Source organism: Bactrocera tryoni, chromosome 5 (genome assembly GCF_016617805.1).
Source record: "Bactrocera tryoni isolate S06 chromosome 5, CSIRO_BtryS06_freeze2, whole genome shotgun sequence".
Lineage (NCBI taxonomy): Eukaryota > Metazoa > Arthropoda > Insecta > Diptera > Tephritidae > Bactrocera > Bactrocera tryoni.
The window spans coordinates 71,018,756-71,045,861 of NC_052503.1; the positions used below are offsets into that span (position 1 = coordinate 71,018,756).

At 32.1% G+C, this 27,106-nt stretch overlaps 1 protein-coding gene across 5 annotated transcripts in view; it reads right to left on the minus strand.

Moving 5' to 3' along the window:
- Positions 1-27,106, minus strand: part of LOC120776614 (CUGBP Elav-like family member 4) — a 975,983-nt gene that overhangs the window by 308,711 nt on the left and 640,166 nt on the right. For all 5 annotated transcript variants that reach the window (XM_040107404.1, XM_040107406.1, XM_040107405.1 and 2 more), the window contains one exon: positions 13,493-13,541. In XM_040107404.1, the coding sequence (XP_039963338.1) occupies positions 13,493-13,541 (49 nt within the window). The remainder of the gene's footprint in view (positions 1-13,492; positions 13,542-27,106) is intronic.

The window sequence follows — 27,106 nt, forward strand, 5'->3', positions numbered from 1 at the left end:
TTAAAACGGTGAAGCGCCTAAAAGTAGAATTTAATATAGTTGACTGAATATAATAATACGTGAAAGAGAGCGATGTTATCAACATACTTAATGTTCAAAGAAGTGTAGAAAAATTAAATTTACTTTCATATGCCAAAAATGTAAACCTTGAAGTTATTTATATTTTAATACGCCTAAAAGTATGTATTCAATTTATTAACTATTACTCAGTATAGTGTATAATATATATATACTAAAAATCAAAGGATCACTACGAAAAAATTATGAATCCAAAATGTTGAAAAGTATTACCTTTTCACCTAAAAGTATGCAATGTATTAATAATTTGAATGAACTAGCGAAGAAGTGTAGAAAAATTAAAAAATTAAATTTATCTTTTAGTACGCCTAAAAGTATGCATTTATTAAGTATTACTCAGTATAGTGTTTAGTATACATATATAGATAACCAAAGGATCACTACGGAAAAATTATGAATCCAAAATGTTGAAAAGTATTGCCTTTTCACCTAAAAGTATGCAATGTATTAATAATTTGATTGAACTAGCGAAGAAGTGTAGAAAAATTAAATTTACTTTCGTATGCCTAAAATGTAAACCTTGAAGTTATTTATATTTTAGTACGCCTAAAAGTATGCATTCAATTTATTAAGTATTACTCAGTATAGTGTTTAGTATACAATTATAGATAACCAAAGGATCACTACGGAAAAATTATGAATCCAAAATGTTGAAAAGTATTGCCTTTTCACCTAAAAGTATGCAACGTATTAATAATTTGAATGAACTAGCGAAGAAATTGCGCCATAAATGTGGCAAATCGGATCTGTATGTGAATACAATGCATAAAAGAAGGTATATAAATATATTAGCCTGCAAATGTGAAAGTGTCAAAGTAATCATGTGAAAATGGAAAACAAACTATATTGACACCACCACCCACCACACCCAATATAGTGCCGACATTAACGCTGAAATAAGTGTAACAAAAGAGAAATGGGAAAAGTTTATCACCATACTTTTTATTAGACTTCTTTCACTTATACAACTTTTCGAAAACAAATACTAGCTACATTCACCATGTCAGCTATTTGTTTTTTTTTTTCATAGTTCATTGCTTTTCAATTTGATGAATGTCTGTAATAATCAGGCTAAACAACAGTTACGAAAGAAATAAAAGAGTGACAGAAAATCGAAGCAAATAGCAATAAAGGTTGTGTGTGAGCATATACTTCGTAAGTATAAAAGTTCATGGGTTATCAACCAGAAAGTGGGCAAGTGTTGCGCATAACGATTGAGTGAAATTAATGTGCCAAATATGTGCCGTTAGTATTAAGTTCATTGTATGTAATTGTTGTTGCTTTTGCTTTGTGCCACCACCGCTAAGCGCTAAGCTTTGTATATTTTTATCTTGGACCGCCCATGCATACGAGCACAAGCAGCGGAGCAAGAAGAGAATAAAGCAACGGATTTGTGGCATACATTTGGGCGCACGCTTGTATTGTTTCACACTGATAAGCGTTTCAGGAGCGTCATAGTGTAAGTTTAGCTATTACTGGCTTCTTTCGTGCTAAATCATATCGGGAAGTAGTGCTTTGTTGGAAAATATATATGCATACGTGTGTATGGGTGTGCCGTTAGACATTAGTTTGGTTATTATTTAGACTTAATAGCAGGATTTTTCCGCAAATGTAGATTGAAGCGCTATTAAAGGAGCATAAAATTACTAGACTTAAGCGTCAATCAGCAGCTCTTGCAAATAAGCTTAATGCTGCTCAGTATAGGCGATAAGCAAGAAAGGAAAATCTAACAATTCAGCACCTTTATTAGCAAAATTATATGAGATATATTGTATGGAATCATGTGTGGCATACAAGTTTGTGCAGGTCTATATATTGCATATATGTATTTATGTACAAAGCCATACAATAATATATAAGGAGGTCAGCTTATTAATTCAGCTCACTTATTTCTCACCCACTCATTTTTGATTCAGCAAATCAAATGAAGACTGATTCTAATTTAGCCACAAAGTTTTGATTCAGCAAAACAGACAAATACTAATTCAGCTGAAGTTAATGTACAAAAGTTTGATTCAACAAAGCATATGTAGACCACTGAGGCTTATTCAGCTTAAGCTAACGCACCCCTTTTTGACTCAGCAAAGCATATTACCACAATTAGTAATTCAGCTGAAATTAATACACAACATCTTGACTTAGCAAAACATATGAAGACTACAGATACCAATTCAGCTGAAGTTAACTCACAATCTTTTGATTCAGCAAATCATATGAATATTATTCGAAAGCATAAAATACGATTTTTTTGAAATAAAACCGTAAAGAAGACAACTTATTGCATAGTTGACATTTGGTTAGTCAATTTTTTAATTTATTTATTGTTTTGATCCAAAAATTCGGTTGTGGAGTACTATTCAGCGCTATTAGAATTTATTCAGCGGTTTTTATTTCAAGGGACTTTTTCTCATGAACATTATTGATTATGTAATGAAAAAACCTTTAGTATTTTTCAGCCCTGATATTATTCAGCGCAATTTGCAGTTATTCAGCGTTTATTATTTTAAGAGAGTTTATCTCGCGAACATAATGAATCAGTTAATAAAAAATGGTCATTATTTTAAGCGATGTTTTTCATAATCATTTTTCATCCGTTAGAAATGAAAAATTTTAAAAACTTTCTCATCTCTAAATTTAGGATACTGTAATATCGTTGCATGTGTCAGAGCTATTCAGCTCACTTGAAAGTTATTCAGCAAAGCTTTTAAAAACTATTTTTGAGCCAGAGCATTTCCTGCTATATATATCGTAAGTTTTAAATTGTCAGAGTTCAAACTCTCTCTCTCAATATTATTGGTTTTAAAGCTTAATCACACAATTCATGGTAGGCATAGTGACCAAATTTTTTAAAGCTCTGTTTTAGACCTTTATCCAACTTAAAATAGCGTTGGATGTAAGCTGTTGGAAAATTAAGGTATTCAGCGCTTTTCAGCGCCATTCAGCACTATTCAGCACTATTCTGGTTTATATCTTTTTTTATATATTGAAAAAGTCAACTCAGCACAATTCTTGTTTAACTTAAAGTAGCGTTGGGTATAAGCTGTTGGGAAACAAAGCCATTCAGCGCATTTAAGCGTCACTAAGCACCATTATTATTTAACCCAAAAACAGCATTCAGCGCATTTCAGTGGCATTCAGCATTGTTTTGTCAAGTTTTGAGTAGCTGACAACACTGAAATTGAGAAATAGCAATTCTCAAGGTGCTTCCTTAAGGTATTCTCATATGGCTTATTATCACATGCTATTAAGTTTGCTTAAATAAAAGCACTCAAATATGTGTTAAACTTTTACAGGCTCATTTTCTTCATCATAACTTTACATTAAATCCCCACACAGATATATATAACTACCGCAGCTCGCTGCAGCCATCACTGTCTGTACTACACGCAGCATCCTACCAACTTTTCGCTTTCGAATATGCACGCTTGTGCCTGTAAATACGGGAAAAATAAATACACACATATACGCCTAAAAGTATGCCACGCCAACATTGCCACCATATAAATTCTTATATGGCGCGTACCAACGTGTATGCGTGCGCTTCCGCAGCAAGTTTATTTATTTTCCACTTTATTTATTTACTTTTTGTGTGCGTTAATGAACTTTTTGGCCTCCATTAAGGTTACGCTCACCTCACCCCAGTCTGTAGACGCAGCTTCAATCGTGACTCCATGCACATACACACACTCTCACAACATTTGGTACTGCCTTTCATATGCCACACAGGCAGTTTTAGTTGCAGTTAATGCCGCTACGCCTTCTACTTTCGCTGCTTCACTTTACTGGCGAGCACGCGCTTGTTGTTGTTGCTGTTACTTCCTTAATTTAATGTGATTTATCATCACAGGTGAATTGCGTTGTGTTGCGTGCGCTAGAATTTCTACGCTCGGCGGCAGTTGATTTTTAATCTTTCGCAATCAGCAGAGCCTTTGAGTTGCCTGCCTTAAGATAATTTGTTATTTACTTTATGTTTTTGTTTTAAAGAATACAACTTATTTGTTGTGTATGCGTGTATGTTTGCATGCGACTTTGGGTAGCTGCCGTGCGGTATTTTTTCTACACACTGTCTGTTTTCGTACTGAACTTTTGACTTTTGTGGGTGTGGGTATTGCTTAGTAGCCTCTGTAGCTTTCATTATCTTTGATATGCGTATGTGTATGTGTGTTTCTGTATATTTCTGTGTATATGTGTATTTATTTATGTTTATATGTATATATATGCGCGCATATTTTATTGCGGAAATGAATATTTATAAGCATGATAAATGAGCGAGCACTAAAAGTGAATTTGATTTAACGTTTGAGCAGAGACGCTTCAGACAAGTGGGTGTGGAACTTTTTTGGGTTGTGGGGTATAGTTAAGGGGTAGGGTTATGAGGCTTTGTTTATGTGCAAAGGGTAGTAAATTGGCTTTTATATGAAATTTCAGATACAGGAAGTTACTGCCAACGAGTGTAGACATAAACTTTTTGTTAAGAATCAATGTTTTGAAGCTGAGATTTTTCTTGAAGAATACGGAAGGTGCTTGCTGATCATCTAGAGTCGGGAAAAGTAGTTACATAGTAATAGCTCAGCTTTTGAGATATCAATCTGAAACTTTGCACACGTATTTTTTTATACAGGAAGCTTTTCATTCATCGGAACCGTTGATGTCGGCCGACCATAAGATATAGCTTCCATACAAGCTGATTAATCAAAACCAAGTCCTAATAAGGAAAACTTTTCGATTTGTCGAGCTATCTTCACGAAATTTACCAACCATTACTGTTTAAAGAAAGTACATAATCTCCGAAGAAATTTTTTAGATTGGATTACTATAGCATATAGCCACCATACAAACTGAACTATCAAGTTCTTGTATGGAAAGCTTTTCCATTTGACGAGATATCTTCACGAAATTTTACAAATATTACTTCTTAAAAAAATTATGCAATCCCCTGAGAAATTGTTCAGATCGAAGCACTATAGCATATAGCTGTCATATAAACTGAACGATCGAAATAAAGTCCTTGTATGGAAAGCTTTTCGATTTGACGATATATTTTCACGAAATTTCACACAGATTGTTGTTTAAGACAATGGTGCAATCTGTGACAAAATTATTGAGATCGGGACACTATAGCATATTGCTGCCATACAAACAGCTCGAACCAAATCAAATGCTTGAATATAAAACTTGTCTATTTGTGAAGTTTATTCGGTCTCTTTGCCTGTTTTATTTTACAGTCACACTTGTCTTTTCTTGCATTTCCACACACTTTAAATGCTTAAATTCACAGTTAAATTTATTTCATTGCCCACTAACCATAAATCCTGCAAAGCAGTGAAGTTATTATTTATGCCTACGTTTCCCTGAAAAGACATTTACTTGGCATTTAATTTCCCAACCGCAATTGCAACAGCAATCATTCAATTTCATGCCCTACCAGCGCTACACTGTCGACGCTAACTGCCACGCCCCAGCTGAGCCACACACCCAACCAACGAAGACACACAGAGCTACACCAGAGGCAGCAGCGGCAGCCGCACTTCACTCAATCAACTCAGTCAACGCTGCCGAGCGGCAAACAGCTCAATGCGACGCAGCCAACTAAGGCAGCAACCGCAAATCATAATTTATTTTTGACTTGCCACAAATAGTCACAATTTATTTACTGGGGAAAAGGCAAAAACAAACGCACTTGCCACACATGTATGAAGTACGTGGGTAATGGCAATAATAGCAGAGAAATGCGTTGCATAAAAGAGCAAAAACAAAAGCAAACAAGCAACAAATAAACAATAACAACAGCAACAATAAGCATAATGTTGATAATAAAAACAACACCGGGAATTGTATGCAACTGCATGCAGCACTACCGGTGGCACCATTGATGTGGCAGGTATGTGCCCTCGCACACATATCTACTTACATATATACGCACATATGCATCTAAAAGCTTGTAGGTATATGCTTTTTGAACATGTGCTATGCTTGTTGTTGTTAATGCTGTTATATTACTAGTAATGTTGTGTCCTTGCGGCAGTGGTGGTATTGCTATTGCAGTTGAGACAAAAGCTGCTAAAAATGAAATGAAATAAAGCAAAATAAATCGCACTTCCTGCCGTCTGCCGAGTAAGCTTGTATGCGCATTAGTTGTTGTTGTTATTACCGTTATTGTCTCACACGCAGCTGCAGTAAGCGCTAGCATGTGTTTGCATTAGTGTGTATGTCGGTTGAAATCTTCACTTGCGTACGTGCATTGTGAATTTATTATGTCTGACATTTGTGTTGAAAGGTGAAAAATGTTGCAACTTCATCAATTTTAACTTAAACTGCTTGTGTGCGCAGTTATATAGACATTTTTGCGAGTGAGTCTGAGTGTAAATTTCCATCGGCGTAAGTTGAAACTAAGGTGAAGGTGAAAATGAAGTATACTTTTGGGAGCTGTTGATATACATACATATATATAATTTCCATATTTGCTTAATTTCAAATGTAGTTTTAGAGTCTAGAAATAAGGTATACTCTTTGGGGGTCTTCTTAAATTTTATAACTTCGCAAATATTTTTATTTCATTTTAAGTGATGACAGTTTGCTTTTATTAAAAGCTAAGGTGAAAATGAAGTATACCTTTTGGATCTGTTGATATATAAAGATGCACATAGTTATAAAGTCTAGAAATTAGGCATACCTTTTCGCGGTTTTTCCTAAATTTTATAAATTTATAAATAGTTTTTTTAATATAGGCAATGCAAATTTGATTTTATTAGAAGCAAAGTGAAATTGAAGTATACCATTGGGAGCTCTTGATATACATATATAGTTGCACATAGTTATAAAGCCCAGAAATGAATAATACTTTTTAGTGAGCTCTTGGTATGTACAATTATAATAAGGTATACTTTTTGGCGATTTTCTTAAATTTTTTATTATGTAAATATTATTTTTTAATATGCATAAGTTGTGAAATTTTGCTTTCACTGGAAGCGAATGCGAAAATAGAGCATAATTTTGGAAAGTCTGTATGTTTTTCAAGTTAAATATAGTTATGCAATCCAAGACTAATGCATACTTTTAGGCGGTTTTCTTAAATCCTACAATTTCCAAACATTATATTTTATCACAGACGTTGAAAATTTTACTATAATTAGAAGTATACCTTCAGGACGGTATTGCATATATTTTGGATCGAAAATTGATTAGTTTAGGTCTAGAAATGAAGTTTTAAAACAAAGCATACTTTTTGGCGTTTTATTAAATTTTTTGTTTGGCATAATTTCAGGATTTTCTTTTAATATTTTGCTTAGCAAATTTTTTTTAGCATAAGTGGTGAAATTTTGCTTTTATTAAAAGTCAGCGTGAAAATGAAGTATAACTTTGGGGGCATTAGGTATATATTTTACCCTTTTTTGACCCACCCTAATTTATATATGTAAATATATTATATAAAATTATGGTATTGACATTGAAGGAGATGAAGTGGTGAAAATTCACCTTTCAATTTCATCACAGTAGTATATTACATAATACTTGTATTTATATATTATATTGTCTCCCTTTCCCCACATGCATGAGAAAATCATTTATTTCCTCACTTATTTATCATTTGCCATTTCTCATGCCCTACAGTGGCGTTTAAAACTTGTGCATGTATGCGCGTTTGCCACAAGACATTTATTTTTATTTACCGCTCATTCCACTGCTTGTCACGCTGCGACTGAAATCACAAACGAATGCGCTGTAAGGCAGCAACAGCAACGGTTCTAGCATTAATATTGCACACAAACACACATTTGCAGAAGCATCTGTGTCTAGCGTTTGTAAATGTTGGTAAATGTGTCACATACGTCAGCACATGCATCATCATTACCTTTATATTGTAGTGAGTTTCCTGTGCCAGTTCGAGCACTACGTTCCACGCTAGGTCGCGCTGCTTCTTTCGAAATTTTGCTCCACTGGAACTTGCCGCGCACAGGCCAACTCCATATCTTTGCTGCTCACGTTCCACATTTAATTCCACCTCACTTAATGCAGCACAATTGAAAATGGTAGCTGTTTACCACACAACCCCTCCCTCTTTACTCCCACTTAAGGTGTCTCCACAGCCCTTTGGCGCACTTGCTTACGAGCAAAATCACTTTTTTTTGCCTTTTTATCATTGTCTGTCGCGTATTTGTGCGCGTAATTTGTTCTTGTCTTACGTTTGTAATGATGTCACGTAAATTGAATCCGTAAGTTCGTTATTATATTTCAAAAGATACTCAAGCTTATGCCTGGTAGATGGTAGATGAGCGGGCGCCACACATGCACTGTGTGTATGTGTGTTGTGGTGCTGAGCGGCGACAACCAACAGTTTGCATTCTTGTAATCATATACTAGGTACATATAATATGAAATTATATACATATACATATACACATATATGTATATACATATATATATATGTATATGGTTGCATCGCTCTGATTGAGGTAGTCTTTCATGCTCAATTTCCTCTTTGCTCTTCCCATGCGCTCCGCTCTTCATTTTCACGTTCGTATGCTTGTAATTGAGGTAGAAATGTAAGGCTACCGAGTTCAAAGTGAAAATGTTGTAAAATGAGACACTGAGCGCGTGTGTGAGAGCGGAGCTCAGGAAAAAGTCATTAAAAGTTGTAGAGCGAGTCTTTAAAACCAATTTAGTGGCTGTGAATATCACAGGCAGGTGCTGACTTTTGAGACGCTTTCATGACAATCAATTGGTGGCAACAATCAATGATATTGTTCGGAGAACAGCGTTTCGAGGTGCATATAGTTGATTCCCTGGTGCACAATAGCGGATCTGTGGATCAGTGGGAGACACATGAAATTATGATAGAGACTCTGTGCGCCAACGAGAGATACAGGAAATGATGATAGTTCTCAGTAGACGCCCGATAGCGAATGTGATATGAGTTGTTTATAACAATTTGACATAAATATGCTTTATATTAAGATATTGTTGTGCTTGCATGTAGTAGATCGTAATCGGAAAGATGCGGGAGATCAAATCAAATTAAGACTGCTTAGATTCTGTGGCCCTTTCCTCAAATTTTTCAGAGAGAATTATTTAGCTTGTTGTTTTTGGTATAATTTTTGGTTTTTGGAATGAGTTCCGGTATCAAAAAATTATATATGCATATAAAATTTCCTAGATATCGCTTTAGTACGACTTTTTCGGTCTAATTTTTGGGAATTCTGATAATTTTCGGTATCAAAAATGTGTAAATATGCATGAAAATAAATGGCGAGTTGGTTGGTTTGGCTTATCTGGTCTAACTTTTTGGTTTTTCGGATGAATTTGGATATCGAAAATTTATATATGCATATCAAATTTCCTAGTAAGATCTTTAGTATGACTTCTTCGGTCTAAGTTTTTGCATTTTCAATCAGTTCTGATGTCGGAAATTCATATATGCAAATAAAATTTAATAAAAAGTTCTTTAGTCTGACCTTTTCGGTCGAACTTTTTGACTTTTATGATAGATTTCGGTATCGAAAATATGTGTATGCATGTGTATATCGAATAAAATAGAGATTGCCTTAGTCAGACCTACTCAGAAGAATTTTTTGGTTTGGAATGAATGTCGGCCTCGAAAAATCATATTTGCAGATGAGCATGCTTAATAGAGTGCAAAAAATATTCCAAAATATAGAATAAACTCTACCGACCAGACAACAACAGAAAGAACAAGCAGTGGCTTAAATTCGCCTTAATAGTCTATACATATTAGACTAAATCTGAGTTTTATTACTAGAAGCTGGCCCAATAATCTTTTTTTGTTTTAAATATAAGATAAGTTTAAAATTTTTTGCGATATAAACCCAACCGATATAATGGAAAGATACCTTTAGCTATACATAAAATTATATAAAACCTATCAACCCTGTTCTTGTAGTCACTTGCTTACGTCCGTGCATCTAAGCTGCAAGTCTGTCGGTTAATCACAAAATCCTGAAAAGAATCTTTGCTCACCGCAAGCAATTAAACTTGTCGCAAATAATTGCATTTACGTAGCAAACTTTGATTCTCGCCGACACACGCACACATTCTCTCCTCTATTTTCTACCAATATGCGCACAACTTGTCACACTGCACTCTTGCACTGGCTTGTCGCCATCTTTAACGTTTGCTGACTTGACTCGCCGCACTAACAAATGACTGACACTAACAAGTCGGACGATTGATGCACCAGCAGCCGCAAGTTGAACTGCAGACCGCAAAAAAATAATTGTCATCAACATCATCATCACCAAGACAATGTGCACCAAACGAAATGCTGTGCGCCATGGCGTATGAGTAACATCAGTTTTGTTTGCTGGCTTGCCCGGTTATTTGTTTATTTGTATATTTGTATGTATGTATTCAAAAATGCACACGACTGCCTTGGCGCAAGCGATAAGACAAGTTTTATGTGCCAAAAACTTTGATGCTTAGAAGTATACATATATCGGGAGAGAGAGTAGAGCTGGAAGATGTAGCAGAGTTGGAAGAAATAACTAACTAGCAGTTGGACGCATTTGTTGGCTAACTGGCAGTTCAAGTGGATTAGGAGTGATGCCAGCCAGGCAGTTCTGAATTATTTTAATACATATGTATATACAACTTTTACCAACCAAAAGCAGTTGAGAGAGAGAGAGATGCAGCGCAGTAGGGGTTATTTATGTATAGCCGAACAGCTGCCATTCAACCGCAAAGTAAGGAGCAATGCAATTGCAAGAATTAAATGGCAAAGCACTTGACTGATGAAGAATGCAGCAGTAATTCCCGACCAATTTCCGTTGTCGGATTAGTGAAAACTTTAAACTGTTGCCCAGGCGACGCGCACAAACAAACAAGCAGGCAAATGCAAAGGCGAAACAGTTCAAGAAATGGCAGACAGACAGTCAGTTGGCTGGGCATAAGTAGAAACTGAAACTTGGCTGTATAGCAGCGGCGGATAGACAAGTGGCTAAGTGCTAGATTATATATAAATAAGTAAGAAGCGAACGCGGCAGAGATCTCCTGCAATCGTTGCCTTTCTACTAACTTTTACTCGCTGATCTCTTATACTTTCGCCAGCGCTCTTCCCGCCCAGCAGGAGCAATGAAACGATTAATATTTTGACATCGTCCTCTAGCATCGTTTAAAGGTCACATGCATACATATGCATACACATACATATATATGTACGCTTTGCTTGCGGTTTGCGCGCCCTCAAAACATACGCACTACATCGCTTGACTTTGTTCGAATGTCCTTTTTGTGTTATACAATACTTAAAGTTTTAGCTTTTGGCTTGTGGCTCCAAGTATATATGCATCTATGTGTATGTGCGTGTTGCTTGGCAAAGTTACTGCTGCGCTGCGCTCATTTTCTTTATTTTATTGCTTGCTGCGGCAAGATTTGTGAAATTTCTTGCATATTTCTTCTTCTTTATTACCGCTGCGTTTTGTGTTTTAGTCCTCTTCGTTTGCATACTTTTGCCAGCTTGTTGGTTATAATTGTTTGACATCGCTGTCAGCGCCTTAAATTGAATTGGTATGCATTGCATGGCTGCAAGTCAAAGTGACAATGGCAATAAACGTGTCAAAGGCAGTGGTAAGACTGGGTGCGTGTGTGGAGGGAAGAAGTGTGGAATGTGTATAGTTAGCCCGTAGTCCCAACTTTCTTCACAGAGTATTGATAGGGCGAATGAAAATATTTTAGTTTTTTGTGTTGGTGTGTACAAATATAGCAATTTTAAAAATAAGGAAACATTTATTGGAAGAATTTTCGAAAACAAAGTTTTTTTTAAATTCTATTTGTATAATATGTAAAGAAAGCTGTTGAGATTTGTGAAATTTGTTCTACACAAACCATATTCTTAAAGAAAAGAAAATAGAATATATGTGTACAGTTATTGAAACGATCAACGCCTTGACAACTTATTTTCCCTCAAACTTGCATTATTTTTGTATGTAAAAATAGTACATCTCTTGTTTAAAAATTAAGGTATCCTTTAAAAAAAATTTTGTTATAAAATAGTTTTTCAGAAATTATTGTACTCGAAATTTCGAATGGCTTAAGGAAATTTTCTGTAGTATATTTCAAAAAGGTTTTTAAAAGTTCTACAGACTTTTTCTTTCTAAAAAATTGAAATAAAAAAAACTATCGTTTATATTTTGGCAACTTCTATTTTTTTCTAGGTTCTATAAATATAATTAATTGCTTAGTTTGATTAATATTGTAGGTAGTTTTAAATTTTTTTATTTCAGTTTTAATTTTTTTGCTAAATTTTTATCTCTTTTAACTTTTTTTAATTAATATTTTTTAATTAGTTGTAATTTAAACTTTAATTTAATTTAAATTTTAATTTTATTTTACTTTAAGTTTTAGTTTTAATTTTAATTTTTTGATTAACTTTAATCTTAAGTTTAATTTATATATTATTTTTAATTCTTTAATTAATTTTCGGAATTTTAACGTCTGAAAATTTTTTTAGTAATATTAATTTTAATACTTGTTTTCATTTTAACTTTTATAATAATTTGATTATGTATTATTTTTAGTTTTAGTTTAGTTTTAATGATTTTAATTTTCTTTATTTTATTTAATTTTAATTATAATTTATTTAATTTCACCTTATTTTATTTGAGATTTTTTTTTTTAATTTTTTTTAGTTTTACACTTAATTTACATTTAAATTTGAATTTAATTATTGTTTTAATTTTATTTTAATTCTAATTTATTTTATTATATCTTTTTTAGTTTTATTTAATTTGAATTTTCGGTTTAATTTCAATGATGTTTAAATTTGAGTTTAAATTAAGGTTTTGATTTTAATTTTTGTTGTAATTTTAATTTTACTTTTAATTGCATTTTTATTTTAATTTATTTTAATTTAACATTGATTTAATTTTAATTTAAAATTTATTTTTGTTTAATATTGATATTAATTAGTTTTAATTTTAATTTTGATTAGGGGTTTAATTTAAATTTTAATTGAGGTTTTGATTTTAATTTAATTTTTTAATTTCGATTCTAATTAAGTTTGTTTCAATTTTAATTTTGCTTTTGGTTTTACCTTTAATTTTACTTTCGATTTAAATTTTATTATTAATTTTAAATACAAAATTTCTTTGAATTAAATTTTTTTAATTAATTTTAATTTTAATTTTTGTATTAATTTTAATGTAAATCTTTTCATTAATTTTAATTTATAGATTTATTTGATTAATTTTAGTTAATTCGTTAATTTTAGCTTTAATTTTAATTGATATATGTATGTAGTAAGATTAGTTTTAATTTTATTTATAATTATTTTTTTTTCTTATATGTATTTAATTTTCCTTTTTTAAATTCTCTTTTTTATTTTAACTCATTTAAAAAATGTATGTATTTATGTATATATATGGATTTATATACCATAAATTATGTGTATATTCCAACTTACCGCTTCGACTTTCACTTTCAGCTGGCTTGAGCTGTAAAGCACGGTTCATCTGCAATGCAAAAGATAAAGAAAATAAATAAGAAATCTAATTTTGATAAAATTCATAGAAATTCTTTCTGAGACACCTTTGGCTAACCACAGCAATGCAGCCAGCAAAGGGCTTAAATTGAATTGAAATAGTAAATTCATTGGTAGAAGCTTCCACATATAAGCTTTATGGCATATACAAATATATTTATTACATATATTTAATTAGTTTAAAAGAAAATTTAATTCTATTAAAATATTGCACATATGCGTATGTGTACTTTCATCTATAACTGCCATATGCTGAAAGCACACCAGCCGTGCCAACATTAATTTTATTACCATCACTCAAATGACTAGTCTTTGTTTCGTTCGAACCACTGACTGACGTTGCAATCAAGCGCAAAAGCCTTAACAAATCACCGGTGAAGTCAAAACGTAGTGAAATAAGAGGAAAATTAAGTAAAAAATAAAGAAGGTAAAACAACAAGACTTTACAACAACTGCCCGCAAAGCAATTGAAATGGTTTAGCAAACGGTCAAGTGCAATAAAAGCAAGAAACAGCTAAAGAAAGCAGGTCTTCTTACCTAACGGGCAGGTGATGAGCCTTTTGGGTGGACGCAGCGCACCAAAGTCATTGGATCAAGTGGATCAATGCTGTGGCTTAAAAAATGAGTATTGCAAAGGATATTTGCCGTTATGTACAACAGTTAAATAGATAACGGCAAGTGTTTCGTGCCACCGGCTCTTGGAGAAATAAGCAAATAAAGCTCTTAGTGTTGGTTGGCGGTCAAGCAGGCGCGCACCAGTGTGGCGCAACTGCCGCAAAATACTTGAGAGAGTTGTTGCATTTGTTGCTGCAATTCCATTTACCGATTGTTTTGCTTTTTGCCACTGCTACTTTCGTTATTTTTCCGCTTTCTGCACTTATCCTTCAAGTAAGTAATTCACCAGCATGCTTAATGTTCTTGTCTTGTTTGTTGTTGCTGTTGTGGATAGGTATTGAATTGGTTTTGCAGAGAATGTTTCTCATTATATATAAATCTATCTATATATATATATATATATATATATATATGTATATACAGGATAAATATATATGTATGTTGTGAATGAATCGGTATTTTGATGTTGGTTGACCTCGTCGGCTATTGGGTGATTTGGTCATTGAATTGTGCATTCCTTGTTGCTGTTGTTGTTGGCTACGGCATTTAAGTGGTGATTTAGTTGAATAATTTATTAAAGGACGATTGGCAGGTGATTACGATTTACCACTTTGAGCGCACAGTGCCACAATGAAACGGTAGTTACTTTTTCATGTATATATTCGAGTGTTTTTGTTGTTGTGCTGCGCTTGTTCCGTTGGTCTGTGGCACAGAAACAAAGCATTTGTTAGACAGACAATTTTCACGCTAACAGATTGGTTAGTCACAAGCCATTGACGTAAGCGCTTGCTGCGCAAACAGCTTGATGGCAGGTTGTTTGATTGCATAATTTTAGGCGCTCAACGTTGGCTGGCTTACGACTATAGTGAGTGGATTAAAAAACAATTATTCTATTTTCTTTTTGGTTGCAGTGCATAAATAATTGAACTGAGGTAGTTTTTTAGGGATAAGTGAAGGCAGAAAAGGAAATGAGATTTAATTTGTTTGAATATATTTGAATAAAATGCCAAGAGAATGTCGGAAAATAATTTGCGGTCAATAATTTCGAATTCAGTGACCTGCTGTTTGGATTCTAATGTGATTTTTTGTAGAACTCGTACAATAAATTAGGAAGTTTTATATACTTGTGTATAGATGAAAAGAATACACAGTGTGAGGAGCCGGTTTCAATAGCAGCCGATTCTATATTTTCGTAATATACCTAAAATTTTGACAGCTGGTAACAAAATCAGTTTAACTAAATAGTAAATTTAAAATTTTATTGCTCTAGTTTAGCAAAAGCCAAAAACTGTGCAACGCCTGAAGGTATGCTACATTTCTATGCAGTAATAGAAATTTATCTAGTTAGATTTTCGGCCTGTCATACTATAAGAAAAAAAACCTTAAAATTACGTGGTTTAGTTTAAGAAAAACCAAACAATTAAGTAACGCCTAAAGGTATACTACATTTTGGAATTACATCCAATCATATAAAGAATTTTTGCTGCATTTCCAGTCCAGGGAAATCTTTAAAATTACTTAGTTCAGCTTAATCTAAGCCAAAAAAAAACTGAACAACGCCTAAAGGTATATTAAATTTTGGCATTACTTCCAATTAAATAAAGTATTCTTGTCGGATTTTAATCTGTCATTGTGTGCCATGAAGTTGAAAAATCCTTTAAATTACTTAGCTTTTAGCTTAATCTAAGCCAAAAAAACTGAGCAACGCCCAAAGGTGTAGCACATTTTTGGATTAAAATCATTTACAGAACGATTCAAGGTCAGATTTATGGTGTGTTATTGTTTAATGCTATTCTATTCAATATTTTACAAGAAGACTTGAAGTTAGTCTTAGCTTGCAATTTTATCAAATTTAAAATTATTTTTCTTTTGCTGATACTTTCTTATACCAAATGCCAGAAATTTGGTGCGAGATCCCTCCAGATCACACTTAATGTCAAATTATTAATATTTTGAGAAACATAAAGAAAAGTAGGTCCACAAACAGCACCCATTTATGACCTCAAAATAGTATCGTCATGAACTATGTATGTCTACTAACCATAGCGAGTAAACCAAACTAACCGGCGAATTTGATTAATATACCAACTATGTACATATGTATGTACTTGACTATTAACCCAATCCCAACCTACATAACCGAAAAGCCAACGTTTCGAGTATAAGCAAAGGCTAAATGCGAGTTTTTGGTGAAACATTTGGTTTTAATTTTGCGGCATCATCATCATCATCATCGTCAACAATGTAGCTGATGTACAAAGTGTTGGTGACAGAGACAACAAGAGCAAAGACGGCGCTATCGGTAAGCTTTTTCAAGCTTATGGTGCTTGGGTAAATTTGAAAGCATTTGAGGGGTTTGAAGGTGGTATAAGCGACGTCAACAAAGCCGATGACAGCAATAATAAGAACAGCATGTATAGTACACCAAAAATTACAACACTGTTGTGTTGTTTTTGTTTGTACACAGTCGTCGCTGTTGTCGGCGCCGACCACGCGCTTGTACAGCACTCAACAAGGATTCAGTTCATCGACCACTTAATTTATCCAGCTGAGCTTTGAGCCACGGCTCATTTATGCGTAGTTGAAACAAGTGAATTGCGACAGCAATGCAACGAAGCAGAAGTGCTGGCGGGTGGAGAGGAAAGTGTTGGGAAACGTGTGCGTGGGAAAGAGTTACAGACTAAAGGCTGGCGAAAGAATTGAAAATTCGCTTAGTTGTGAATGAGAGACGCTGAAAATATGGAGAGGATGCTTTTGGATTTCTACTTTTTCGCTTAAATGCTGGTCTAAATGGAAGTCAACTGCGTTGAAATTACCAAAAAAGTGCTGCAAAAGTTTGAGGCAGCATGCGCTTCACACAATTCTCGCAATGTACTTGCCAATGCATATCTACTTTTAGGCGTTAGCACCTAACTGCCTTGGTGTGCAGTTGCGATTTTCTATTAAATTTTCATTTAACACAACATTGAACCGGTCGGGACCTGCGTGCTACGCGGTAAAAGCAATTTGTAAGCATAGCATAATTTTAGGCGCACTACAACCAGCTTCGTCGACCATCGCTGCGCGCTGCCTATTCATTATGCATTAATGTAAATACAGCAAATGTTTTGCAATCATTAACATAATTGAATTACAAATAAGTGCGCTGTGTGCTAGCGCACGCACACACACACACACATTTTCATCATATTCTTAGCTACACTCGCCAAAATCACAAATTTACCAAGCTCACTCCCAGCGCGGTGTTTTGCATTTACATGCAGCAGCATTTTAGGCGCAAGCACGCGCACATACATTTATACGCTTGCAGATTGGTGCACTTATAAGCTCACACCGTTGGCGCTTTGAATTTGTAATTCCTAATGGTTGGCTTGTGCAAATTTCACTACAAGCTTTTTTAATTACCGTTACGTAGCGGCATTTGCTGTGGTGCAGCTGGGTGGCACATAGCGAAAACAAAAAAAACTGACTAATGGACTTAAATTTGCTGGAGTACGTACACATAATAAACGTGTTACTTGAGTGCGTTTTGTAGCCGATTTTTTGGCGTGAGGGGAATGGTGTGCAGCAAATGTATGAAGAGAGCAAATTTAAGCGCGGTGTGCGTGTCTGGCAACAGACTAATTGTAAATAGCGAATTTTCCAAGTGAATTTGTTTTACTGCACTTATTTATGTCTGCATTTATCTATTGCAACAAGCTTGCATGTATTATGGTGGTGGGTATTATGTGTGTGGGTAGACGATGATGATACATTTGAAAATACTTTGCATATTGCGCTCAATTGGGGCTTACAATTAGTGTATTGATGCCGAAGTAATTGAGTGCGTATATATTTTTTCTTTCGTAAATTGTGCATGCTTTTCAATGAAGTTGATATCAGTAACTAAAGTTACTAGTTTAATTAGCAGCCTAAATGTTTACTTTGCTTTACAAAAGTGCTTCATTTGGAATGGTGTTCGAAATTTTCAATCTAAGTAAAGTATTTTCATAGAGAAGTTTGAAAACAGGAGAGAAGCAGATTAAAAAAATTTAAAAAAGAATCAAGTAATACTGGTACCAATTGGTATGCTAGTAAAGATAGACTAAAAGTGCCTAAATTCATGCATACTTTTTTATAATTATAACTTCTATTAAAATATCACTCATACTTAAGCATTTAAGTCTGCCGATACGCCTCACATTATTTAACTTATTGCTCTGAAAACCACCTTAAGCTTAATTTAGTGTCAATTAATCAGCATTAGCATTGCATAATTTTAAGCGCGCAAATATCTTAACGCATATATACATATATACGATTCACTACCATATTAATTAGCCTTGTCAGTCATTTAATTTCGATGAAGTGAAACACTAATAATCGAAATTAGGCTGTCAATAATAGAGTTTATTAAACGCAAAGCGCTATACAAGTGTCTGGTGACAAAGCTGTATACAATATTATTCACTCAGCTGGTCAATATTTAATAATCGCTGTGTCAACGGCGCAGTACGCATAATTGAAGAGTTGAATAAATATTAAGCAATGATAATCCTTTTGCCGTGTAAACAAATAATGCAACTGCCTGTTTGGTTCCAAATGAAACAGTAGTAGGAGTAAGAGTAATGGCGCTGAAAAGTAGGCAATAAGACGCAAATTTTAAAGTTGCTGAGGCAGAAGTGTTACACTTTTTTCGGGTACTGGAAATTTTGAGAAAAACTTTCTGAAAAAATTTAAAAAAAGCTTAAAAAAATGTCAAAAAAAAAATAATTTTAAAAAAGAAATTTTGAAAAAAATGTGAAAAAAACTTAAAAAATTAAAAAACCCTTTTAAAAATTTTTTAAAAAATGTATTGAAAAAACTTAAAAAAAGGATAATTTGAATAAAAATTGAAATTGTTTTTGAATTTTTAAAGAAAATTAATGTGCCAGAAGTATTACACTTTTTCGAGTTCTGGAAAATTTAAAAAGTACATTTTCGTAACAATTTTGTAAACAACTTAACAAAAATCAATTGTCAAAATAATATTTTGAAAATAAAAAAATTTTAAATAAACATTTTCCCAAAATTTTGAAAAAACTAATAAAAAAATATTGAAAAAAATTTTGGGAAAAAAAATTTAATTGTTTTATTTTCTTATATTTTATATTTATTTTGTTTATGGAAGAAATAAATATTTTTTATGGCAAATTTTAGAAACGTTTTCATAAACAAGAATTTAAATTTATGTAAATTTATTTTTCAATATTTTTTTATAATTTTATTTTTTAATTCTGCTAAATTATATTTGTGAGTGTGAAAAATAGTAAAACTTTGCCGTAAACAAATAATTTCTGTTTTAATAAATATATTTTTACAGAAACTTTTTCATCACACAGAATTCAACAAAATTTTTCTTTTAAAATATTTTTTTTTTAATTTTTTTGAAATTTTTTTTCTAAAGTCTTTGAAATTCACTTAATTTTTAAGTGTGAAAATATGAAATACATATGTACATATATGCACTGTCGCTGAAACATTTAAAGTGGTCCACAAGTTGAAAAGTGAACGCCCTTGGGGGCACACAAATTGACTGCTGCAAAAGAAGTCAGTCTCCAGCTGCGCAAAACTACTCGACAGCAGCTGGCCAGTGCACTGACGCTGCGCTTTTAGCCAGTAAAGTAAAGAGACTTCCGTTGCAACGCTGCGCAGCAGTACACTTCATCACAGCATATTGACGCTGATTTGGAATTTATTTGCCAGATATGGTATACTAACGGTACTATATATACACGCACTATAAAGGCTGCTAGGCGAAAAAAGTATTTCTACTATTTTGTAAGTAAACAGCAGAAGAGGAAGTAGTTGGGAAGTTAGAAAACGAAAAAAACGGCGGAGTGAAAACTAAAATTAAATACTAACAACTCTGGCAACTGACCAGCCAGTAGGTAGACTAAGCTAAACTACAACATGAACATGTGAACTGAACGCAGTCAGGCAGACAGCTGCTTACTCAGCAGTGAAGAAACAAAAATCAATCGAGAGGATATACAAGCATGTTTAAGAGTATATTGTTGCAGTAGAAAAAATTCGGAACTTTATTTGTAGTTCTAGTCAGTATAATGTAAGCAAAAACAAGCTGGGTGATTGTGAAAACAAAAGAGTCTGCTGTAAATATTTAAGAACTCTTTCGGACCACAAAAACTAAAAAAAAAATAAAAAAAAATTGACTAAACACGCAACAAAAAGTAGGCAAAAGAAAATATTGTAGAAAAATACTTCTTATATACATATAGACATATCTTAAGTCAACCAATGTAATAAAACGGAGACTTATAAAGAAGTTATCACCTCGTATTAAGATAGCTTATAAAGATAAGTACTTAGTACATATCAGTAGAAGGTTTACGCCTTACCAAACGAAAGAGGTAACATTTTCACTCGAAACAAGATGCTGTTGCCAAAAAAATTAATATTGAACTTGTGGAAAACTGTGTTATTTAAAATGAAGAAATACCTTTTCAGAAAATCGGTGCAGAAAATTGGAACCCAGAGGTTTAAAGTGGTAAAAATAAACAAAATGAGATGCGTTTAAAAAATCATTAGATTTCGCATAAATAGCATAGCATAGTTTCAAGCGCAAGAGAAAATTTTGTTTGAGCACACTAAACTGTTTCAACATACATATATATTATAGGAATGAATAAGCAATAATTTTCTTCTGAAAGTTGGTAAAATATTTAAGGGAGGTTTGATTACTATAATTATAAGCCACAGTACATAATTTTCCAAATATAATGAATTATGAGCCAAAGCAAATATGGCATGAATGTATTGCCTTTTCTCCAAAATGCGCTAATTACTGTCTCACGCTAATTATATACGCAGTAATGTCATATCTACTATAAAATCCAACATAGATCCAACTTATTGGCAGCCTTCAGCGGCACATAACTTTGCGCTGCCTTTGGCACACACTCCTTACCCTTACAGGCACCCGAAAGATCTAAGCAGCGCTCTTGCATGGTTGCCACAGCTGCCGCAAAAACGCTTTGAGCCTTCAGTTGCTCGGCTTTGTGTTGCATGGCTTGTGGCAGTAACGTAATATGATGCCTTACAAGTACGCCGTAGCACATATAACACTGCCGGCAGAGAGAGAACGAGAGGAGGCACAAAAAAATAAAGAAACTAATTAGAAATTTTAATGAAATTCTAATGAAAGCAAAATGAAATGTTATGCCCACACACCTAAAGCAAGTAAAAAATATTGGGAAAATGGTGTGGGTAAGCAGCATTGTGGTAGTAAGCGCGCTGATTATGATGTGTATCGGTGGTGGAGTTGCTGGTGTATTGTGTACCATTGCTTAGCAATGACGTTATGCTGCAAGCAGCAGTTATAATGATTTCTAAGGATTTGATTTCCAAGAAGCTTACATCGCAAATTAATTACTTTGTATGTTACCAAACAATAAATAAAGCAAATACCGTGTAGCATGTGGGTAAATGTGTGTGCTTGATTTCGTTTATATACACAACATACATATACATATATATCACCTGCGCTTATTATATTTCATGAGATGTTCTATGAATTGGGCCAAAATTCAATCAAATATGCTTATATAACTAAAAATCTATACGAAACTGTGAGTAACTTGCACTATATGGTGACTTAAGTGATATGTATGATACTAAATTTTTTTGTGAACGTCTATTTTTCACAATAAAAACACAAAAATATTATTTTTTTTTCATACTTTAGTTAAATTATGTATTTTATATTACTTGTGGCATACCTTTGGGCGTCACATACATTAGTTATGATATTTTAGATAAATTAGTTTATGTTTGCACACGTTTTTCATGTTCAAAAGAAAGAAATAGTTGTATATAGCCCGATGGTAATATTATATCAGTTATACATAGTGTTGGGCTGTACTTAAAGCTATATATATTTAATATATATAATACTTTATTTATATGTGAACAACTCTTTTTCACAATAAAACTACAAAAATATTATATTTTTCTTCATACCTTAGTTAAATTATATATTTTGCAATACTTGTAGCATACCATCAGGCGTTATCTGCTTTAATTATTATAATTTATATATACAGGCTTGTGTGTATAAGCGGTTTTCTAGTTTCTATAGAGAAAATATTCGTATATAGCTTATTTGTAATAATATATCAATATTAGACTATGTTGGGCTGTCCCTGTGTTAACAATTAATCGTTTTAGAGCCAAAAAATTTCTAGATTGAAAGCTTCAGTCGTTTTAGACTTTACAGCACCTGTTTTTTCCCTACTTCCACCAGCAATCATACAAAACGCATGCTTTAATCCCATCCTTACACATTTTATCAGCGTCTAACGCCTAAAATCACACATTAATTTTCACAATGGAGTTGAAATTTCGGCCAAAAGATTAGGTAATTGTTTGCTTATAAATAATGCAAAATTAATTTATCAACGTATTTCGCTCGTTCGTGTGTCGCCAACACGAAAACTAGCGAGTGTACACTAAAAATGTATGTGTGTGTGTTATCGCACCTGCGTGCTTTTTAGACAAAAACAAGCTGAAAGGTAAGAGCGAGTGTGTAAATGGAGACAAAAACATGTTATCATGTGCATAATTAATGCCATGTAATTATGTTAATTTCGCAGCTATTAAAAAATTAACACATAATATACGTTTTGGGGTCCTTGATAAACTTTTCGCTCTGTTTTAATTATTTCCACTAAATGCTTTGTGTGCATGTAAGGTGGGGAAAAATGTTTTTTAGTGAAAAATACTAAAAATGTTGTACTAAATAGCCACTGCAGCGAAAGGCATGAAAATACTATAATTTGTCGGCGGTTTTCAAAGTTAATTAACAAACGTGAGCGCTGTGAACGTATGCAATTTGCGGTTGCCGCTAACTAGAGGTGCGATAGCGTTGGGTGTTGTTTAAAATTTAATGTTGTAAGAGATTACAAAAAACACCGTTTTGGTTAGAAAAAATTAAATAGGGTTATGTAGGTAAAATTACTTTAATTCAATTTATTTAATATAATTTATTTACAAATATTTTTTTATGTAGAAAAAAATTGAAGGAAGTACAGAAACTTTATTTACTAGAATTTGTTTTAAACATTGCTTGTAAAGATAAGTAAATATTGTGCAATAGAAAAGAAAAAAATCATCAGCAATGAAATAAAAAATATTGATATTTAAATTTTATTTATTGTTTTTTTAAATTCAAGTTTTTTTGATAATTCTTAAAAGAAAAAATTTAAAAAATAAATTTAATTTTTTAATAACATTTTTTATTCTGCAACATTTTTTTTAAGCTGAAATAATATTACCACTTTGTGAAATTTTCTAAATATTAAAAAATATATGGTGTTAGCCTTCAATTATTTACATTTTTATTTGAAAATATTTATAATTTTCCAAAAACAGCAACCAAAACTAAACGAGTTTTATTTTCCAAAAATTTAAAATTTTTCTCTTTTCAAAAAGTAGTAAAATAGTTTAACTTCATTCAAAACATTCAAAATTTTTTACAACCAAAAATTCAAATAACTACTTTTTCAAAGAATTTCAAAGTCGTTTATGCTACGTATTTTTTCAAAAACAAGATTCAAACATTTTTCAAAATATTTCGAAATCACTTTTCTTCAGAAAAAATGTTCCAAAAAATATTCAAAAGCCTTTTAATTATTTTTTTATTATTATTTTATTTTTCAAAGAAATGTCAAAATTAAAAAAACAAAAAAAACAATACCGAAACCGAAAAAATTTAAAAATTTCATTTTTTGTATCGTTTTGTTCAAAAAATTGTTAAAAACATTTTTTTTTTAACAAAAACTTTCTTAAATCTACTTTAGTAAAGAAAACAATTAAAACTCATTTAATCATTCAAAATATTTTTTTTTCATTTCGAAAATTTTTTTTCCAAAAAGTTGTTTATACTACGTATTTTTTCGAAAACAAGTTTCAAACATTTTTTCTAAAAAATTTCGAAATCATTTTTCTTCAGAAAAAATTTGTTTCCAAAAAATATTTAAAATGTTTTTGAAATATTTTTTTAAAATTTCAAAATATTTTTTTTTTCAAAAACAAATGTCAAATATTTTTTTCAAAAAAAATTCAAACCCGAAAAAATTAATTTTTCGTATCGTTTAAAAAAAAAATTAAAACCATTTTTTTTAACAAAAAATTTCTTAAATCTTTTTTTGTAAAAAAAACAATTCAAACTCATTTAATCCTTCAAAATATTTTTTTTTTCATTTCGAAAATATTTTTCCAAAAACAAATTTCAAACTGTCAAACAATTTTGAAATCATTATTTTTTCCAAAAAAAGTATATCTAAATAAAATTCAGAATTATTGTTATTTCTTTGTTAAAGTTAAAAATCATTTATTTAAAATGTTTCTTCAAAGAAATTCAAATTATTTTTCTTCAAACATAAGTATAAGAGAATATGTTTATTATTATTTAAAATTTTGAAATATTTTTTTTCTAATTTTAAAATGCATTTTTTTTCTTTGCAAAATCATTTATTTTTCAAAAACATATTTCAAAATTTTTTTCAAAAAAAATTCTTTCCGAAATAATTGAAAAATTTTGCCTAATATTATTTAAAAATTCGAAATTCAAAATTTTTAAATAACGTAATTTTTTGCTAAAAATTTTTTTCAAAATTAATTTTATATTCTTCAAAACATTCAAAATTATTTATTTTTCTTTTATTAATTTTTTCTTAGAAATATATGTATTAAATTAGTTTTTCTTGAAACAAAAATTAAAAACTTTTTAAGTTTTTTTGAAAAATTCAAAATTATTAATTTTTTCAAAAATGTAAGATTTTCAAAATATTTTATTTTAAAAAAATGTCAAAGCAATTTTGCTTAAAAAAACAAAAAAAAAATAACAAATAAAAAAAACAGTATTTTTAGTATTATTTAAAAATTCAAAATATTTTTAAACTTCAAATTAATTTTGTTTCCAAAAATCTCAAATGTTTAAGTTTTTCCCTCAAAGAATGTTTAAATTTGTTTTTGTTTTTTTTTGTTAATTTCAAAAAATTTTTTTGTTTTGTCAAAAAAATGTCAAAATTATTTCGACCATTTCTTTTTCAAAAAACGCAGTTTTTAACGCGTCTCAAAACATCCTATCTATCACTCTCGCTCACACTCCCCATTCGCTGCCACATCCTGCGTGCGCTTACATACGTGCCACTGTGGTCAGCCACAGCGTGTTGTGTGCATGCTGATTTTCGGTTACACACTTTTTCACGCCTTTTCACCAACAAGTTCCAAACCGTTTTTTCCCCTCTTTTTTCTCGTTTTTTTCGTTTCGTATTGCTTGCTGGACACGTTTATACGCAAATGCGTGGCAAAAACCACAACAAAGACACAAATGCCGAAAATACCGAAAATTTACATGAACATTTGTGAGCTATTTGCGTATTGTGGTCGGTCAGCTGTTCTGCTCCAGTTTTATTAGTGTTGTTTCGCAATTGTTTTTGTGTAGATGTGTGTGTGTGTGTGCGCGTTGTTTTTGCACTCCATTCTGAAGCTGTAAAATAGGTGCTCGAAAGCACTCAACTAAGCTGACCGCAAATTGCTTTTGTACGAGCGTATTTAGTGACCCAAATGCGGTTGGGCAAAAAATTTGATGGCAGAAATATAGAAAAGAAATAAAAGTATAAAAAGCACTGAAATTGTAAAGCGCTAGGTGTGGGGCTTAGCAGAGAATTTTTTGTTTTGGAGTTTTTATGTCAACAACATTAAAGAACTGGCAGGGTGTTTCAACTGTGCTAAAATGTGGTAGTGCGAAGTGAGCTATTTTTAAGCACTTTTGAATTAGTTTGGGACTAGTTCGGCAATTTTTTCTATTTTGCATAACCTTTGAACTAGCATATTTTTGGATATTTTTAGGCACTTTTGAACTAGTTTGAGACTAGTTTAGCATAGTTTTGGCTATTTCTGAGAACTTTTGAACTACTTTGGGACTAATTAATCATATTTTGTGCTCTTTCCGAATTCAAATCGTTTCATTAGCAAATACTATACACTCTCCTTAATGGAGAATAACAATAAAATAATATTTATTAACAAAACAACATTAGGGAATTAGTTTTTAATTTGTCCAATGGCAGTCTTTTGCACGCACAGGTAGAGAAGTCAACGAAATCTCATTCGTTTAATTAAAAATACCATGCAGGAAAGTTTTGGCTTATAAATTGAATAACTAATTTCATTATTTAAAATTATTATTCATAAAAATAATTATTTGATGTTTTTCAAGATAAAATAAGCACAAAAAAAACAGACTGATGTTAGTATCATCATCAAAGATTTATATAAACAATGACTGAAGCGAGTTTCATCAGCGCAACATCAATTCAGCAACTCTAGAAATACTTCGCCACAGCTCAATCATTTTCTCGTAAGCAAATTTTTTAGTTGAAAATATAACATACAAACTAAAAAAGCCGCAATTTCGGCGCCATCTCAGCAAAAATTGTTTTCTTTTCACCACAGTGTCCCTTAGTGTTGTTGTTACAGCAACATACTAAAAATTATGTATACAAAATTTCCAAAATATAAAAAATGCCCAACTGGCCCCTTAAGCGCCAACCAGATGCATATTTGAGTGCTTTTGCGTGTTTGCTACAAGCCATATGCATAATTAAGCATACTTTTAGGGGCTAACAAAAGTTTCGGCTTACTTTAACTAAACCACAAATCAATACATACATAAGTGCTTTCAAATGGCATATCGACGCGTTTGCCTGTCAGCAGTTAGCCTGTTTTGTGCTGAGGTAGTAATAGACGCAGCTACACTACTACCTACACACATATGGTGCTTTTTGTCTGAATCATACTTTGCGTTTATGTGTTCACAAATTATATGCACGCACTTTTTTCTATGCATCTTCGCTTTATATAAGCATTACATGTGCG